At 43.4% G+C, this 19,548-nt stretch overlaps 1 protein-coding gene across 2 annotated transcripts in view; it reads left to right on the top strand.

Moving 5' to 3' along the window:
- The window catches only part of igsf9b (immunoglobulin superfamily, member 9b), a 28,019-nt gene continuing 8,471 nt past the window's right edge, over nucleotides 1-19,548 (top strand). For both annotated transcript variants that reach the window (XM_074638343.1, XM_074638342.1), the window contains exons 1-11: nucleotides 1-578; nucleotides 6,816-6,911; nucleotides 8,794-9,000; nucleotides 15,776-15,922; nucleotides 17,134-17,285; nucleotides 17,488-17,605; nucleotides 17,994-18,135; nucleotides 18,570-18,715; nucleotides 18,870-19,012; nucleotides 19,127-19,267; nucleotides 19,373-19,489. In XM_074638343.1, coding sequence (XP_074494444.1) covers nucleotides 6,851-6,911; nucleotides 8,794-9,000; nucleotides 15,776-15,922; nucleotides 17,134-17,285; nucleotides 17,488-17,605; nucleotides 17,994-18,135; nucleotides 18,570-18,715; nucleotides 18,870-19,012; nucleotides 19,127-19,267; nucleotides 19,373-19,489 — 1,374 coding nt within the window. In that variant the 5' untranslated portion in view covers nucleotides 1-578; nucleotides 6,816-6,850. The remainder of the gene's footprint in view (nucleotides 579-6,815; nucleotides 6,912-8,793; nucleotides 9,001-15,775; nucleotides 15,923-17,133; nucleotides 17,286-17,487; nucleotides 17,606-17,993; nucleotides 18,136-18,569; nucleotides 18,716-18,869; nucleotides 19,013-19,126; nucleotides 19,268-19,372; nucleotides 19,490-19,548) is intronic.

Below are 19,548 nucleotides of genomic sequence, written 5' to 3'. Positions count from 1 at the left end.
TAATGGGAGGAGAGACACGGAGTGAGTATCAACAGCAGGGCTCTAACTAAACGTGCAGTGTGTTGCTCTCTTTCTGATGAAACTTGATGATAAATGTGCACTGCGTCGACCGAGGGGCCATTTCTACACATTTATGAAGTTAATCATAAACTCTCACTTATGATTAAAGGAACTTCCAGCAAGTTTGGACAAAGACGACATGAAAGACAAGGCGTGGAAACTTTAAATGGACTTTAAATGGGCTGATGTTGGACTCGTGAAGGTGGACTGGGTTTATGGATTTTATTGAAACCTCAAAGTGTATTTTTTTTTAAGGAAGTTTGATGGATGCCGAGGATTTATAATTTAATTTCAGACTGAGAACAAAATGTAACCACCTGCGTTTTACCCAACACTTGCTTCTTTTTATTTTACAAGCTGTGTTTTTTTTTTTTTTAAATCTGACTTCTTCTTCTCCCTGAAGAGAGAGAGAGGAATGAAAGGTTAAATTTAGTCTGCAAGACGAGTCTAAAAGAAGAGCATCAATGGATTGAAATATTATACTTTCAGCTTTCAAGTGAAAAAGTGCCTCAAGCAAGGTAAGAAGCTGTGCAGGCAGAGCTAAAGCATCCTCTAGGGTCTGTATTTTGATAGGATATTAGTGTCCCTGCAAAACCTACTGTAGTAATGCTGAGATACACTGAGATATCACCCCTTTGTTTATGTTTAGTGTATCACATGCACCACTTGTAATCTGGGAATGAGTATTTTTTATTCTAATACCTTAGTGAATAGGTTTAACACTGTAATGACCCAAAAGTGAACCCTGTTCCCACTCCCAGGATTACAATTATGAGAACAATAGTCAGTCAGAATAGTGTTTTTTATTTTTTTTTATTCATGTTCCCTCCTCTCAGCTGGTACCAGACTCAGTGAGTCAGACAAAAGATGCACCTGTTTTGTCTTACAGGAGGGGTGCCGAGGACTGAACATCACAATTCACTGTAGGGGTGCAGAATTAAAGAGCTTGAGGCTTGTTGTCTGTTGTGTATGGCCCAGGCCATTTGCCTGCTGCTCCACATGGTGCCCTGTGCTGGGCAGAACCTAATTTTAGCTGTTTTTGTACAGAGGAGTGCAGCCGTCTTGTGCATTTTACATCATCATACTCCCTGCTAGTGTTTCCCCTTCCTTTGTTTTTGTTGTGCTTGTTAATTCTGGTTTGTGAGACGTGAGGTGCACAGAGGCACACATCACTCTGGATGCCTGTAATCCCTTGTATTGAGCCATAAGACTGTATAGGGACAATGTTTACTTTCATAAATATAAGCTTCCTTCGTTGTTAATCAGCTTGTAGGTTGCCAAAGGTTTTAGTTGACTTTAAAAAAACATAAATTGTAATGTGTTATTTCCTCAAAGAATACACCAGAGAAAAATATAGACTTCCAGTCTAGCCCTCATGGCAAACACTAAATTGTAAGTCTGTTTTTGTGATTGCCTTTGCATTATTTACAGGGTGACAGCTTTGTTCAAGAAGCCAGAAGTAAATGTTGAGCATATCATCCAGGCCCTCCAGCTTAACAAAGTCTGTGCATGTTAGATACCAACTCAGGTATAATTTTACAGTTATAACCCACATAATTCAACATTTAGCAGGCCTTGACATTTCACCAGTATATTCAAAACACTGTGTCCAACTGCACCCTTTAGGCAGATTGTCTTTCTGGAGGAAATTCATTGTGTTGAGAAACAAATTATTCATGAGTTGAAGGTGGTTACTCCATATTGCTGCGTTATTGGTGATAAAGATAGAGTCTGTTTGCCTCTACCATAAAAACATGTAATTAACACCATGTTGAAGCTCATGGAGCACCAAAGAACATACAAAAACACAAATAAGTAAAGAAATGTAGTAAACCAAAGCTAAGGGAGATTGGAGAAAGTGCCTTATAAAGTTAAAGGGCCGTGCAGTGTACCATAAGTGGTCACCATTGTATGCTTTACGTCTCATTAATGTTGACCTGTCTGAAAGAGCCTTTTACATCTGGGCAGTAACAGATGGTCGCTAAGAGAAGAAATGAGAACCATATCAGTGAGGTTAAATATTTAGGATTTGTTTAGGATCCGGGATAACATCTCTTGCTGATCTTCAGGTTTTTAAAATAAAAATCCCGTGCCATGCTTCAACAGTAGACTCCAGCTCTTGAGGTCGGTACCTTTGGCTTTTGACCCTCAGTTCCTCCCACTGTCGTGACTTGAAAGTAGCTTTATGGGACTGACCTGTTCCCGGGAGTCGGGGGCAGGGAAGGACAAAGACTCGGGACTTAGAAGAAGGATATTAGCTGCTTTGCTTTCACTAGACTCATGTCGTTTTCCCACTCCCATGAGACCAATAAGCTATATGAAATCTTCCTGGGGGGGAAAAAAGACAAGAAATCAGTGCACTTGTGATTGGAGCATAATGTAGGTGATTTATTTATGTGATTTGCAGTATTGTTCAATTGCTGCAAAATTGCACAGTAAAGGTAGCACTATTCAAGTTTCTCTGTGTGAGTAAATTAAAAACATTCATTGCTCATCTGTCAATATTGTTACAGTATACCCTGTAGCACCATGTGTTAGGTTACGAGGGATCAGTATGTTAATCCATATACAGTAGGCTTTCCCCCCCTCGAGACCATAAAGCTTCTCTCGCGTGCCCACTGTGTGCCCAGTTCATTTCCTTTAGTTAAAATACATGTCAATACAGATGCTAAATTGGGTTGCAGTGCCAGGGACACAATCCATGAATTGATTGCTGTGTTGTGTTGGCTGGTCCAACCAGTCACGTTTGGATTGATGGTTTACAACCTAGTCCCATTGTAAATAACTGTCGCATGTACTATTTGTGCAGGTCTGTTGTCTTTGCTGTGGTCAATCGTGTGATATTTCTGCCTCTGTATGAGATTGTTCTGTTCACCTGTGAAGGTTTCTGCTCAAGTAACATTTGTAGTTCTTGCTAAATTGCTACAGGCTTTTTTTTTGCACTAAGGCTACGGCCTCTGTCAGGATTAACAAGGATTACTAAGAGAGTAATGCTACTTCTTATCAGGCCTGTATCTCTCGCTAACATCACTGATAGTTCTGCTTAGGTGCTGAGGGATAAAACACACACACTCTCACACACATTACGTCAACAGTTGAATATTTGTGTGTTGGGTTTTTCTGTGAGTGTCAGAGAAGACTGAAAAGAGCAACCAATGATTTAATTGTCATTTATCAAGTGAACAAGACGGCAGAAAAGACCACTGCGCTGCTCGAGTTTACTCCCGCGTGTGATGGAATAATTGATATACAAGTTATCTTTGGAAGGAAGAGGTCCGGAGCTGATGATGTCTTACAAAAGAAGGTTTATTGAAGCTTGATCAAGGAGAATTGTCAGGTCTCCACAATAGATGCTCTCTGCGTGAAGGCCTCACAACTCTGTCCTTCCTCCCTGGTGCTCAGTGTCTTACCCCTTATCATGTTATGACTTACTTCGTTCCTCTGGCATCTCTGACCCTGGTTGCCCTAGCGACTGGCTCTACGGTCTCCACTACAGGCACAGCTGTACAGATAACGGTGGCTCCTCTAGACAGGACTCCAACCCAAGAATGTCAACAGAGGGACACTCTGACAAACACTCTGACCTTTCTACCAATAAGAGAGGAATTGATGGAAAATTCCATCACACCGCGCAGTGTAACCCTTTACAAAGTGCATCCTTAACCTTTGCATTATTCAGTTTATGCCTCCTGATCAGTTAATTCTACTGTGATTCAGAGGAGATGCATATGGAGAAATCAGGCTTACCGGCTGTTGTAGCTGACAGCTTAGAATCAGCTGTTTACTTGCATTCAACACAACACATCTATCCATCTAAATACTCATTTGAATGAAACACTTTTTTGCTTATTATTTAATGAAATTAAAGAGGGTTTTTACAGATTTCCACATTGCGCAATTGATGGTTTGAGTCTGCATTTATAAAGTTATTACTTGGCAGTGGAGATGAGAAAAGTAGCTTCTACAACAGGTGGTGACAGAGGTGTATCAGTGATCTGTTATAGAGGATCACTGATATATTAGGTTCATTTTACTGAGTCAAGGTTGCTTTCTGTTACCTGTGGTCCCCATAAAATGTGGACAACACAACCGTGCTTGCTCTACACCGTCCGTGTTATTGCCACCAACGTTTGTGGACTCCCAGCAATCAGAATAATCTGGAGTGTTTCAGTGACTTGATTTACCAGTTGATTGATCACTTCACAGCCAGATGACACGAGTGTCCTTGATTTGCCTCACCAATTTGATCTCTAATTCAATTACACTATTAACACTCAGACCAGCAGGGCAGGATTAGCCTGGGTGTTCCAAATGTCCAGTCCAGAAGGCTAAGTCATGACTAGATCTAAAGCAATTTGTGTCATTGAAATCCAGCGAAACATCGGACCAGTGAACTGCGTCCACACGTGTGTTACTGAGCTAAACTGAGTGGTGATGAGCTTGTTTGTATCGTCACTTTTTTACCTTTTAAATCTCATTATTAAAGTGCCAAAGATCACTCAGGTCCTCTCTGCTGATGTCCGTCCCATTTGCACAACTTAATTTCAAGTGAAGAAGTTTTGTGATGCAGTCAGTCTTCTCTCTCTGCATGGTTATGTGCGACTTGCGAGCAGTTGCTAATTAATAATATGACAACTTTCCCTCAGATATCCTTGTGGGGAGATTAATGTGCACCTCTCACATGCTCAAGTTGAATAGGAGCTGTCCACAGTTATTCTTTCTTTGTAAGTTACTTGAAAGATGAAAACCAAAATTGCTTACAGGTCTGCAAGTGTCTATTATCACATTGCTGTCAGGTAAATAGCAAAAGCTCTGCTGCTTGGCTGTTTTTTGACTTGTCACAGAATCGGTGTTCTGTTTTAAACATCTGAGCTCTTCTCTGAGGCCTTCTCTGTGTTCATGTCAATTAATTGGCCCCTTGCTCTGCTCTGCTCTGCTGCCTGAGGAAATAACATGGTTGTCTTGCACCTACTCCTGCACCTGCAGAAAAAAGCCGCCCTCCAGGCTTCCTCTGTAATATGGCGGCTCAGTGTGGGCGTCTGTCTGTTGCCACAAGCCAGTCATATATTCTGGTGTGGAGGCAGAGCAGAGCAGGCAGGAGCAAAGACACGATTTGTTATATCTTGAGGTTGTCAAAAGTTACTTGAGGTCTGGATGTGAGCTAGAATCTTAGATATATGATAGGATTTGCTCATTACTTTAGCTGTCATGTCATTAAAATGACTGTGAAGATGACAGGCAAGATGATGCAGTGATGTGCAATCACTTCCATCATTTTTTTGACTGCTGGAGGTGACACAGAATTTATTAGACGGAAAAGATTTCTTTTTTTTCCTAATCCATTATAAGAGTCCTGTTTACTCCGACACCCCCACTGAGCGAATAATGTTTGCTCAGTAGGAGTAATCCTTTCCTCATTAACAAATAAAACAGCCTGCTTGTCATGCAAAAAGCTTCCAACCTCAGCGTTTATTCATGCTCTACCACCCTCCCTTCTTCATCAGCTTTTACTGTAAAGCCAACCCCACTCTAATTGTCCCTCTCCTCTTCTTCAGTGCATGTGTAACATTGGTTTTATCTTTCTGCTTCTTTTGGAAAGGTGCTAAGCAAATGTTATTACGGTGCTTCACGGCCAGCTCCAGCAGCAACCGTCTCAACCCTGCGTCGGTCAAGTGCAAGGATTTAAATGCATCTTTCTGCTGCTCTATTCTGGGATGTTTGTTTACTCAAGTGCAAACATAACTGCTAAGAGACTAAACATGTCCCTCATTTGATTCAGTTATCCTGCGTTTCTACAGTGCATCCGTGGTTATAGCAGCAGCTAATATCCAACACCTACTTGCTCTCTAAGAATAGCCTCCTTCTTATATTACTTAAATGAACTTGAAGTAATAAGCTGGTATTAGGGGTATTGAATGGAGTGATTTAAGGGGAGGGGGCGAGGTCTTCCATTATGTTTGAAGGGCAGCAACTTAAACTTATGCCTTAAATCCAATTTAAGGTGGAGGGCCTCATGGGTTGCTGCAGCTGCTCTCATCGTTCAGACTATAAAGTAGGCCCACAATTTGTGTAAGTGGAGTTCTGTTTGTGGGGATTGCGCTGGTGTGTTTGCATGCGCTGTTTGTGCATTTAATAGTCAGGTGAATCGCACTTGCTGCCGTCTGCTGCTAGACATGTACTTTACTCGATGGAGTCTTGAATACAGTTTAATTTAAAAACGTTGTGAAATGACAGTCTATTTATGCCACTTAAGTTGCTTTTTTAAGCAGTGGTAATAAGGTAACATCTGGACGTCAGGGAGACGCACCTTTCAATATTGCTGGTGTCACCTGTCAATTGCTGTTGGCCTATTTAGCGTGAGACGAGACCTTCTGGATGAGCTGAACCAATCACAAGCATGAGGTTAATCTGTACATACACTTACAGTACAACCGTGTCTTCTATGTGGACACACACATACACAAACAGTTTGGCGTAATCAGGCACTTGTTGGAATATCTCATTTGCCTTAATCCAACCACAGCTCAGACATGCAATTCTCCAGAGGATTAAGTGTTTCAAAGAATACAGTTATTTATTAACCAAGAAGCATCTGGAATTCAGTGTAGTTGTTGGATTATGAGTTGATGTTAACTTGAGGGATTACATGTGCCTGAGGGGGGACGTGAGGGATGTCCTTGTGCAGCGGTGAATCAATGAATGGTACAGTGGTGTTGTGTTGAAGAGTGAACGGGATGTGTGGTCTTCTCTTTCAGGTCGGGAGATGTGTGGAGGAGTGTGACGGACGGCCATGGGACTGGAGAGACGGTGGCTTCAGGCTGTCACCACTGCTGTAGCCATCTGTCTGCTAAGTAAGTATGCTAATGCAAATATGGATCCATCGCATAAACTTACAATAAATTTCCATAATTCATTTCTCCTTCTTGAACTTTCAGAGTTTTTCCTCAAATGATTAGAGACATATCTCAGCTGTTGTCTTCGTCAAAGCTCTAAATAACTACTCTTAATGGTAAAATGCTTTTTTTTAAAATGTTAATTCACACAATGCATTCTTACTATCAAAACATTAAAGACATTTCTCAAAATTGAGTAAGTCATCCAAAGCAGTTGGAACTGTCATCTTTTGATTTGATCATTTTGTCAGGTAATTGTTGTTGTAGATCCTATTCTGCTAACGTGTTAAAAACACACCAAAACAGTAAAAGAAACAGACACAATTATGTAACACTGACATGTAAACATGACTTGGACACGTACAGCACAGATTAGCTGTGATGAAAGTCTGCTTTATGATCATGATGATGGTACTGCTTTACAGTATGTCACTGTTTGTCTTCAGTCTTATTTCGAAGCACTTTCACCACATTAGGTATTACAATATTTATAAATGCACTTTTAACTTTGTATGTTAGGTTTGGATTATGAGTTTGCGCTGTAAACTGTTTTAGTTTTGGATGAGTATGACTGAAAATGGATCTAGATTGAATTCAGTCAAATAATTTGTTCAATTTGTGCACATTTAACGTAGTTTAAAAACAATTGTAAATCCTTCACATTCCACAAAGCAGGCTGTTTTACTAACCGCATGAAGTCAACCAGATGTTTTCCTCCATTTGTCAGCCATTTGTTTGCATATCTTCACCAAAAGTTCATTGTTTACCAACATCAACAAGACCTGCGGTACGTCCCTTATTATGGTAAAAGCATCGCAAAACTGTTGGCATATGTTGCCGTTTAGCTGCCTACATACAGTTTGAGTGACACCATGATGAATCTGGCACAGCTCCCATTGCCTTACATTGGAGAAAGTAAAGAGGAGGGGTTACAACGTAGACTGGACGAGAGAAAATGGGGCCAAAATCCAAGTTAAATAATATCTCTGGGTGTGGATTTAGATCAATCTGGGATTTATGCTACCCCCATCCCTGGGCACGCTTTCCTGTGTGCGTGCATGTGTTTGTAAGGGGGGGGGTGGGGGGTGGGATTGATTGTACTGGTCCGCACACCATGTGTGGACCCCAGGGGGTGGTGGGAGGTCGGCTGGAGAGAGTACAGAAGGCCCTGCTGCCCTGCATCAGAGTATCACCACCCCCCCGCCCCCCCTTCTGAGATTAAAGTAATCACCAGGCCAGATGAGTAGCAGAGCAAACACTGGCACCCAGTTGCGCACACACCCCACGCGAGCACATGGCAGCAAGGGAGAGGAGAGACTGCTCCAGGTGTCACTAATGGGATTGCTGTGTGTTTGCAGGCTTTACAGCTATATGATCTTGTCACCAAATGGCACACGGTTGTCTTACATGCCCTGTGATAGCCCAGGTTTTTATCAGGGAACACTCTGGGGATGTCGTAGTCTGATCCAGTTCAACATAAGCATTCATGGATTGTTGTTACTTCTTTCAGTGTGTTTGCCACCAACTTTTTTGTGTCCTCCTGACCTCTTCTTGCCTGTGTTGTTTTGCTCTCTCCTCTCTATCCCAAGATATTGCTGCAAATGTTTTATGAACTCAGCATAGCAAACAATTTTCAATGACCAAAAAAATTCCAGTGAGGTTAATCCGGCCTCTCTGGCAGCCATAAATCTCGTTTAAAAAGCCCATATTTCTCAGGCTCCTGTAGAGCATGATTTATGTGTTTATTCTAATTTGTTTGGTTTATTGCCTTCTGTGCTATCAGCTAATGTTCCCAGCGAACCTCATGCTTTATCTTGGTGTTATGCTGTTGCTTTTACAGGTGTGTCTCAAGGCGTTGCATCACTGGTTCATGCCAGAGAGGGAGGCTCTGCAGAACTGAGCTGCAATCTCACTCCAACATCCAAAGAAGCCACCTCCTCAAACCTCTTTCCTCTGCATGTGGTGGAGTGGGTGCGCCTCGGTTACAACGTTCCCATCCTCATCAAATTTGGAGTGTACGCTCCTCGGGTTCACCCAAACTACAAGGGTAAGAGTTATTCAGATGTGTTCAATTACACACTCCTTTCAGAAAACACACATGAAAAACACATGTTGTATCTGTAACAACACGTGTTACTTGACTGGAAGTCCTTTCCCATGAAGTAGACCTGTAAGACCTTTCTTTTTTTCCAGTGCTTTAGTGATTTGACTGCACACAAGACCCTAAGTGGGGCTTTGAAAACATTTCTCAGTAGGACAAAGAAGAGTTGACTCTGGTAGTTTCTGAAAAGATTCCTGAGACTGACCACCAATTGACAGATTTCTCTAATTATGGTTCAGTAGATTTTAGGGAGGGGCGGGGAGGTGTCTATGTGGCAACATTTCTCTTTTACCTCAAGTAACATGCATCTGTCCTGTGTAGGCAAAGGTAGGCATAAGGAGGTTTAGGTTACACTGGTATTTATGAAGAATTGGGGAGGGGAACTTTGGATGAAACAAAATCCCAAATAGGTAATCCATCCAAACCACAATCCCTGTAATTATTGCTGGTGTTCAGTCTGTGTGTGTCCAGACTGCAATTGCAGTGCAAGGAGAAGGGGAAGGGCGAGAATGGATGTGTTTTAATAGATGCAGTTAAAGGGGGGTGGGGTAGCTGAGCAAGAAGAAGGGGGGTACCAGTAACGCCGTGCATGGGGGGATTAGGAGTGTAGGTGGGGGCTTGGTGGTCTGATGACAGTGTTTTATTAGTATGCTGAGGGGTGACCCAGTAAGGGGAGATTGTTGTGCTGGAAGGAGGATGGATGAAGCATTGGGAATAATGGGAGTTTTCTTACTGGAGCCCTATAATCCTGTCATTGTCTGCCAGAGGACAAAAGACAAAGAGGGGTATCACAACCTCCCCTTGCTTTGCCAAAGCCAACAGGACTACTAGGACACCCAAAATCCCATACTGTCCCAACTAGGTCACTGAAATATACAGTGAACCTCGCTTAAAAGCCCTCCGCGTTTGTCGTATCAGAATTTATTTTAACAGAAGCTCCCACGGAGAAGGAAAGCCTCTGATTCGGACACAAGTTTGCAGCATCGTGACAGTTCAGGAAACCACAAACAGGCTGCCGGACAATTGGGCTACATGTGTTTGGCATGTTAACCCTCTTGTAGACCGTTAACCATGTCATTGTTTAGGGGCAGTCATCTGATGCACACGCAGCCATAATGAAGTAAACAACATTGCAGAGATGTGGCTCAGAGTAGAAGACTGTTTGAGATGTCCTAATATTTTGCCACATATATCTATTCCTGGTGTGTACTTGTGTGTACTTGTCTTGCGTGGGCTTTACCCCTGCCCTGTCTGCCTCAGATCCTCATATCTCCCCTCCCACTGGAGGCAGATGGCAGCATGTGAAGCGTGTCAGTGCTGTGGGTCTGATGTATTCTACCCTCAAATTAAAAGGTTGGGGGATTTCAGATTTAACCGCAAGACAGTCGAGTAGGCGACCATTTCCTCATCTTTGTCTCGGCTTGTCTGAGATCAGGAATAAGAGAGTAGGGATGAGACCTGTACGGTTGTTCAGAGCTGGGTTGGATTTACAACATAATGGCTGCTTCCAATAAAGCTAAGCTCGATGTCAGACTTCAATATGTATTACTATATCTAAGTGCTTTGGTGTCCTTCCTTTGGTGGACTCATTGCATTGCAAATGCCGCACATTAAAGCAGACTAAATTAAAACATAAAAAGCATTCCCAAAGGCTGTCTGTCGTTGGTCTGCTGCTTTGTCTCAAGCTCACTGATGCTATTGGCCATTTTTAGAAACTGAGATGAAAGTATCAAAGCAAGCGATATCTTGGATGACTATTTCAGTCGTCCATTAAACCAACAGTTTTTGATACGATATCAGGTGTATTTGAGATTGCACTCTGTATTTTAGGAGTGTCACGGCTATTAAGCGGCGTTCTTCCGGCGACCCCCTTAGACACCAGACTGTCTAGGTCTCAGAGAGCTTCTCCTGTCTGTGAGTTAGGAAGGTATTAGTACCCCTCATCCCACTTCCTCCCTGTTTCACACCCAGCTTGCCCTGCAGGGCTGAACATTAGTCAACTCACAACAAAGAGGAAACAGCCGGATAAACTCTGACTGACACACTATTATAGTCTGTTTGAATTGTATTTGTTGAGACAATATGTTCAAGTCTTGCGGTGTCAGGATGGTTTACCGTTGCAGGGATAGATCAAATATCTCCCGTGTGTTGAAGTAAATCAGTAGAGACTGTGAGCAGGGGAGTCTGACCTGAGGTTAGAACGACAATGGGCGAACCCCCAGATCTCAGCAGGCCTCCATCACGCTCTCAGTGTGACCTCTGAACACTGGAGAAGTAAAGGCATGCATTTGTCACACACACATGCACAAGTCACGTACACTCACACACACTCAAATGTACCGATGCACACACACACACAAACCCTGAACTCTATAACCTTTGAACAACTAGCCTAAGCTTTTGCAAACATGCATCTACCTGCAGAAAATAGCCCAGTTGAAAGGTGAAACTGATCACCTTTATCCAACACCAACCAGTTTTTCAGCTATAACTAGACCAGGACGATGTATGGCAAACAATGACACAATAAGAGAAGAATAGGACTGCAACTTGGGGATTTTCCTTTTACAAAAGCTCTGTTACCTCATGCCTTAGGTGTGTCACTGGCCAGATTCCTATGAGGAACATGAGATCAGAGTCACAGTGCTGTGCTGGGCATTCATATCGGTGTTGTCCGAGTGAATATATCTACTGCTGTTAGATTACTTAAAAATAAATGAAGTTGGATTTAATTTATCAACATGGTCTACAATATTTTGAACAGTATAACAAGCTTGATGTTCACTAATGATGAGACACTCTAAGCATTTTCCTGATGGTCAACTGACTAACTAAAGCAAATTTTAGGAAACTATTAATTATTAACATCAGTGTTATCTCTTCCTGACCAGAAAACGAAGCTCAAGTTCTTTACTGGAAAACAGTTCAAACACCTCTCATAGTCTCACTGAACCGAATTCCATATTTTAAAGTACTTTGCTCCCTGATCATGTACGAGGGGCTAATGTCCGTGGCAAGTGGCCACTGTAGTGAAATTTGGCACGTGAGCTGTGTGTGTGCTTTCTTGTGCATGGGGTTAACAGAGCTGGACAGAGCGAGAGGGACAGAGTTAACTGTAATCTATCTCACGACAAAGAGCTATTCATAAGAGGGTTAAACTGATTAGGGAGACAGGAGGATTGAAGAGAGAAATTTGGGGGAGTGGGAGGGGTGAGCTGTCAGAGGCAGGGGGCCGGTCCCAGACTTATGATTGTATTCAAATCAAAACACATCCCACAATGCACCGCCGCTCGGCTCTCTTATGCACATACGGATGGACAAAGAAAAGCAGCGCTGATGCTTCTCCAAACAGAATATACGGAAATTGGTCTTCCTCCATAGTTACTCCCGAGATTGTATCGCATGTAATTCACAATACCCCATGCATTACTATGTCAGTAAGCACCAGTGGGAGCCCCTAATACAAAAATCACATTCCTTTAGAACAATAAAATTCTTGTCCTGGAGCTTTAGTCGCCACAAAATTAAGAAAACATACATGCAATGAAAGTGTTGTAAATCTTAAATGTGACTGAACTTGGAAAATAATTATGTGGGTAAAAATGTATGCAGTGTAAAGTGTCCTCGGCTCGGCCGCATTGCAGTGGCTTCACTTGCAGAAAAAGCCTCATAAATCTTGTCTTGAAAAAAAAAGAAGAAACAATAGGAGATCAGAAACCGTGACATAAGGCCAGCTCCTGGCCAGCGGCACGGCTCTGAAAGCTGAGTTATTCCTAACCTGCCACCCACTGGGCAAGAACCTGACTCTGGCTGATATAAAGAGGGTGCGTCTTAGAGGTTCACACAGCACTGGTGGATTAGCGTTTCCATTTTCTACCCTTGGCTTCACTGCAGCTCAACCTGTTGGAAACAAGGGCTCATTTTAAGGTAGACTGGAGCTGTCATGTGATAGCTGCTGGAGGAAAAACAGTGAGGAGGAGGAGGGGGTTGGACACAAGAAAGGAGCTGCAGCTATTGTTTCAGCCTTTCTCTCCGTCCACCATAGAGTGTAATGATGTTTGTCTCCTGAGGAGGACTTGTGGACATTGTGCTAATGTAGAGCCAGGGGGAGTGATGAATGTGTCTGCCGGGGAGTTACGGAGCACATAGGTCAGAAAGGTCAACCTCTCATAGGCTGTCAGTGGATTATCGATGCACACAACTCGGGTAGCCTCTCCGTAACCTCTCGCTCAATTTCCTCTTGGATTGAAAAACAGGGTGTGATTTTACTGATATGGTTGATCGTTTTTCATCTCTTGTGTCGTTGTTATTGAAGCATATTTTGCATTGTTTGTGTGCATCGGGCCATCGGAGAGCAAAGCAACCCTTTTTTGTGAACACCCCTTCAGGGCAGAGCACCTGCCGAGTGCCTTTTGAGATTTCAGTTCAAGTCCAAAGATGCAACATTCAAATTTAAATAAAGCAACATTTGTCACACAGCGTCAGCCTTTTGTCTGCCCACAGGCTGAAAGGAAAACACTCCTCTTTCTTTCTGCCTCTCATTTATTTCTCCCACTCTTCCTTTTCTGCCTCTTGTGCTGCTGGATGTGACACAAGACTGTTTTCTTCTAAATCTAAACATGTTTTTCCCCCACATGTAATTTCTCAAATCTCTGACAGAAGAAACCCACCCCCCCTGCGTGATCAACCCTCCCCTTCCCATGTTTGGCCCCGCCGTGTTTCTACAGCAACTGAATTCAAATCTAAACCTACAGCCCGGGCTTTTCTTGGTCTCATCGCTATGGTAACCTGAGAGAATGAGGAGTGGGTGGTTGGGGGGCTGCCGTCTCTTTGTAGTGATGGACAAGAGGGAGGCTACGGGAAAGGGTTAAGTGTTCGACAGCGAAACCAGAATTCCCCCGTGGAGACTCAGGGGGCAGGGCGCTCGCCAAATTTTGAAAATCAACATGTATACACCCACCCACGTGCTTCTGAACCCACAAGACCAGTGCACATGGTCAGTCCGAGGGATTTCCATATAGGCTGCGTTTCAGTCAGAATATAACGAGAGATGCTATTAGTCACAGTGATCTCTAAGTATCCCATAATATATATACACACACAAGGATTAGGTGTGTGTTAAAGAGGGTTTGTGCGCTTATGCACGTGAAAGTGTTTTTCCTCTTGGCTTGCAGTGCGGCAGTTAATTCCATGTCCGACTGGGAAAAAGGTTGCGCAGGAAATGGGCAGCTCGGGGAGGATCCCTCATGGAGAGATAAGAGGAGAATGCCTAAAGTTATCCCCACACCTGTTATCATCTGCCTGCACATTTCCTCTCTCCTGGCCCTGCCCAGTTGTTTGAAAGATGCTGACTGAAATGAGAGGCATTCATTTTATGGTGTCTCTCAAGTGAGCACCCGCCCATCAAACACTGGCTAGCCTTTTAGGAGGTCAGTCAAACATTAAACCTGACTATTAAGCACAGCAACAGCCCCAGTCAGGAATGCAGGGTTAATTGTTAGCCATTGTTGTCTGCCTTTACTCTCAGTGTGTGTGTTTCACCCTGTCTTAAGGCCACGTAGAGAGTTGAATGAATTTCATAGCTTTTAGGCTCGGCTCCAGACACTGCTGTCTGGAGGGAAAGTGGTGTGAATGGCGAGGATATTGTGTTTCTCGTGATATTGTTGTTTCAGGGTTGCAGTACATTCAAGAATTCTCCGCTCTTATATACACTATGTCTTCTGGAATCAAATGAAGAGATGTTTTTTTAGTTCATTTCTTTGCACGGAGCAAACTGTTAGCTGTTAACGGGGTATGATGAGATGCCGGAAACTTCTTCACATCGCCCCCTGTTTACTTTCAAACGGTTTTGGCCAGGGCCTGGTATGAGCAACGTGTGTGTTTCCCCCCTGCATGCATCCTCCTGTCGTTTAAAGCCCTGAGATTGAAGGGGGGAAAAAAGAGTTCATTGAGAGACAGAATAAAAGGAAGGGGGGTGGGTGGGGAAGGGTAACTTCAGTACCCTGAAAACAGGCTGCAGTCACCAGGCAACCAGCAGATCAAGTTTCAAAGCCTGACAAGGAGTTGTAAGAAGTTCAGAGAGGAGGAGAGGGAGTGCGGTATGTGTGTCTGTGATAGGGAGATGTGTGTGTGCTCGTGCATAGATCTGTCTGTGTTTCAGAGCGGGCATCTGCCGTGCTCCACGTTGTTTATCTCTTCCCAGTGTCCCTCATTGATAAACAAAAACGGACGACTCACTGAAAACTATTTTAGTGATTTAATGAAGCTGCCTTCAAGTATTCCTGGCATACTCATCCTAACTCTCAACCCTAAATGACAGGACACCAGCGTCATCTGTAATCTTGCAAATCATTACAATCATCACTTGAGTGATTCATGTGTTTGCACTTCAACTTGGGGCCACTGACTTCTCCTCCTCTGAGCTGCATAATTTGTCTGCCACCCTCCCGTATTTTCATAAATCATAATTACGTGGTTGGTTATTTGCAACAAACTTTACAGCAACAGTTGATGTTCACACTGTGCATGGATTTGTCTGCTATAGTATAAAGTCTATGACTTTGACTGTGGCCTTTGTGACACTGGATGCCTGTGTCCTCTGCATGGTAAGCCCTCTTCCTGCATGTGCTGACTCTGCCTGTCTGGCTATGTGTGTGTGCTGACCCTCTCTCGCTCTCTCTCTCACCCCTTCCTCTTCGCCCTCCCACCCTCCCCCCCACAGGCCGTGTGTCTCTGACCCGGGGTGCCTCTCTGCTGGTGGATCGGCTGACCCTGGAGGACGAGGGCTGGTTCGAATGTCGCATCCTGCTTCTGGACAGCGAAAAAGACGACTTTAGAAACGGCACATGGACCTTCCTCTCCATCACAGGTGCAGCGCTGCAGGGTTTTGGGGACTCGGGAGCAGCTTCCTTCACTGCTCATCACTGGCACTGTCTTTGTTTAGACCAGCCACAGCATGCAGCCTGGCTGAGACTCTGGCATGCTGAGGTGTTATAGCAGTGTATCAGGGCGTTCTGTGTGACGTTATGTGCGCAGGGTGATCACATCTTGTTTTTGTCTCTGCCTAGTCTGAGCTGATGTCAGCGTAGGAGTTGGTCTTAAGAATAACAGGAGCAGGACAGTGTTATGTGTGGCTTGTGTGGGCTAAAGATTAAAGTTAAATGCTAAAATCAGTCATTTTAACCCACCTACTTCCCACTCTCTGTCACACACACGCTAGTAATGCCACAATACAGTTCCATTGAGAGTGTGAAGTAGGGATTTGATATGATTGTACTACAGTGAATGAAAGACCTACATGTGCTGCATCAGGTTGCAGATGAACACTGGACACCTTTGTACATAATAATAGCATTACATCAGTGCACGTACTGAGTATCAAATTAATACATGTTACCTAAGAATATGTTCTGCAGTCCCAAAACCAAACTTGATACAGAGGCCTGTACATGGATGATGGCATATTTTATCCAAATTCCTTTGTTTCCAATTCAATGAGGGCATATATTTTTTAGCATGGATGGTCCTATTGGAGAAAAGAACGTGACAGTGTGAGGTCCATATTCTCCCCCCAATAACACAGGCAAAATGAAATGTACAACAAAACATACAGTTCTGTTAGTACAGGTTTGGTGGTATCCCAGTTATTGTGCTCCATTTACATTTGTGGTACTCAAAACAACACATTTGGAAGCATAAACAGGGTCTCTTTACAAATCTGTTGATACAGTGGAGTACAAAATCCATAAAGCTCGTTGTGAACAGTTTAAATGAGAACGTTACCTCCAAGTATACCCACCAACTGACCATGTCCACACGGAGGGCGTAAAACTGCTCACAAGGATCTCAAAAGCATTAAACCAAGAACTACAGGTCGTACCTCTCACAGCAAATCGCACCAAAACTATTTAAGTTTTCCTTTTAAGCATTTATCAGACAAGTTGTCCACCTTGAAGATGCCATAGTTGACTGTTGCCGTCCACATTTTGCAAATTCAAGTTACTGCTCTGACTGTCTTCTATGTCCCATTTGAATATGTAAATAGAAATCCATATTTAATCTGTGCTGTCTTTGTTCTAGCTCCACCTGTGTTCATCAAGACACCACCAACTTTCGTGGAGGTTCTGCTCGGAGACTCGCTGACTCTCAGCTGTGGAGCCCATGGCAACCCTCGACCAACTGTTGTCTGGCATAAAGATGAGAGCCGAATTGAGAAACATGAAAAAATAAAAGTGAGATTAACAGATGGCATTTGCAGTACTTTAATTATATACTTAATAATTATGATTAGCGTCTTGTGTATGAGTTGTAGCTTTGATGTTCCTTTTGAAGTAAACTGCTTTGTTGTCCTCTCCATGTTGTCCTCATGATCGTCCACCAACTTTTCTCTTTTGTCTCTGATCCTCTTACTCTTTACCTTTGCCCCCCTTTCAGGTACTCAATGGTACCTTGTCTATGGCCTCCGTCACAAGAAATATTTCAGGAGTGTACAAATGTCACGTGTCCAACTCAGAAGGGAACCTCACCCACTTCACGCAGCTGCAGGTCAAAGGTCAGTGTTGAACTGTCTATCATCAGGGAAGGGCAGAATGACTGCTTATCTTGTGTTCAGCACTGTGACGTGATGTTCAGGTGAACGAGACACAGAATTAGTGCTTTTGAAAATAACATCTACCACATATGTTTTTCTGGGACAACCTCTGATCCCTGTTCTCTTCAAAAGCTTCATGGTTTTGTCTGTGCTATCACAAACCCAGTGAACAGGTCGACAGTCATTGTTACAGAGTCTATACTGCCACCTACAGTCCATCCCCTGCTGTAGCATTGATTCAAGGCCTACCAGTACTCACCACTGATCTCTTTAATCCAGGTCATCAGACTGCATCACTATATAAAACAACATCTTAACATTAGGGTGTGTTATGTTTTCTTGTCAAAAGGGCCTCCAATCATCATCATCTCCCCAGAAGACACCACTCTCAACATGTCCCAGGATGCAGTTCTGCAGTGTCAAGCTGACGCCTACCCTTCTAACCTCACCTACGAGTGGGTGAAACAAGGACAGAATGTTTACCACATTGAGTGAGTATTTAAAGTGTAATGTATTCATGAACCCAAGATACTTAACATACTTTTTTATCTGTTGAATACAAAATATAGTTAATATGACGTAATCAATCACAGACAGTATCCTAATTGACTTTGGTGGAATACTGGGAAGAATATTTAAAGGAAGCCTTTTAAATAAACACAATGGAAAATCAATCTGGCATTTTTCCAAAGCGTGCTGCTAATACAATCAGTTCTAATTAGATTATTTATAAGACTATTGTATCGTGTGGTCATGAGCACGCTTTGAACTCAAAACAAAGGCGATTACGGTTCAGATTATTGTGATAATTTCCATGCTCTGATAAATAACCTTCTCAAACGATCAGTTTTTATTCTCACTACAGTCAAATTTGTTTTCATGTCAATTTGATCACTTCTTAAATAGCACCATGTTTTGGCTTTAGGTCCCTGAAGTCCAGAGTGAAGATTTTGGTGGATGGAACACTTCTTATCCCTAATCTCATCCCAGAAGATGCTGGCAACTACACCTGTATCCCAACTAATGGGTTACTCACCCCTCCCTCAGCCTCTGCACACCTGAAAGTGAAACGTAAGGGGTTTAGCCTGCTATGAGAGTGTGTGGTTCCATACACCCATTATTTGTTTATAACTATAACCATTGCACGTGGCTTGAGCTTTCTCTGCATGTCATTGGGCAAGAACATCTTTACTTTTTGTGATCAATTCCTCTTCCTCCATCTCAGACCCAGCGCGTGTGGGCCGAATGTCCCGGGAAACGTACTTGCCTGCTGGCATGGAGGGGGTCATTATCTGCCCAGTCCAGGCTGACCCCCCGGTGCTGTATGTCAACTGGACCAAAGATGGGAACAATTTGAATCTTGACAGGGTAAGCAACGCAGCATAGAAACACAATGTGTCACGCAGAGGAAATCGTCTCAAACTGCACACATGCCTCGTAAATCACTGTGCATCATTTTTTCTCTCCTTGTGACCTGTCCAGCTCCCAGGTTGGATAGTGAACTCCGAGGGCTCCGTTTTTATAGCAACAGCCAATGACAACGCTGTAGGCATGTACACATGTACGCCCTATAACAGTTATGGCACCATGGGACAGTCTGAACCCACCAACGTCATTTTACAGGTGAGGCTGGTGTTCTCAACTTCAGCTACAGAGAAAACCCTTTCCTATGAGTGTACACAGATATATACATGGGGCAGAAGTAAAAAGGCTCTCTCTCTTCTCTAGGACCCGCCGTTATTCCGAGTGCCTCCTCGGCCCGAGTATCTCCAGGAGGTGGGCAGAGACTTGATCATCCCCTGTGAAGCCACTGGAGACCCCGCTCCAAACATAACGTGGAGCAAGGTACAGGCGATTTTCCACTCTGATAGGTAGAGGTGCTGCACAAACACGTCTTATTCATG

This window comes from Sebastes fasciatus, chromosome 6 (genome assembly GCF_043250625.1).
Source record: "Sebastes fasciatus isolate fSebFas1 chromosome 6, fSebFas1.pri, whole genome shotgun sequence".
Taxonomy (NCBI): Eukaryota; Metazoa; Chordata; class Actinopteri; order Perciformes; family Sebastidae; genus Sebastes; species Sebastes fasciatus.
This window is presented reverse-complemented; position numbering and strand designations above follow the sequence as displayed.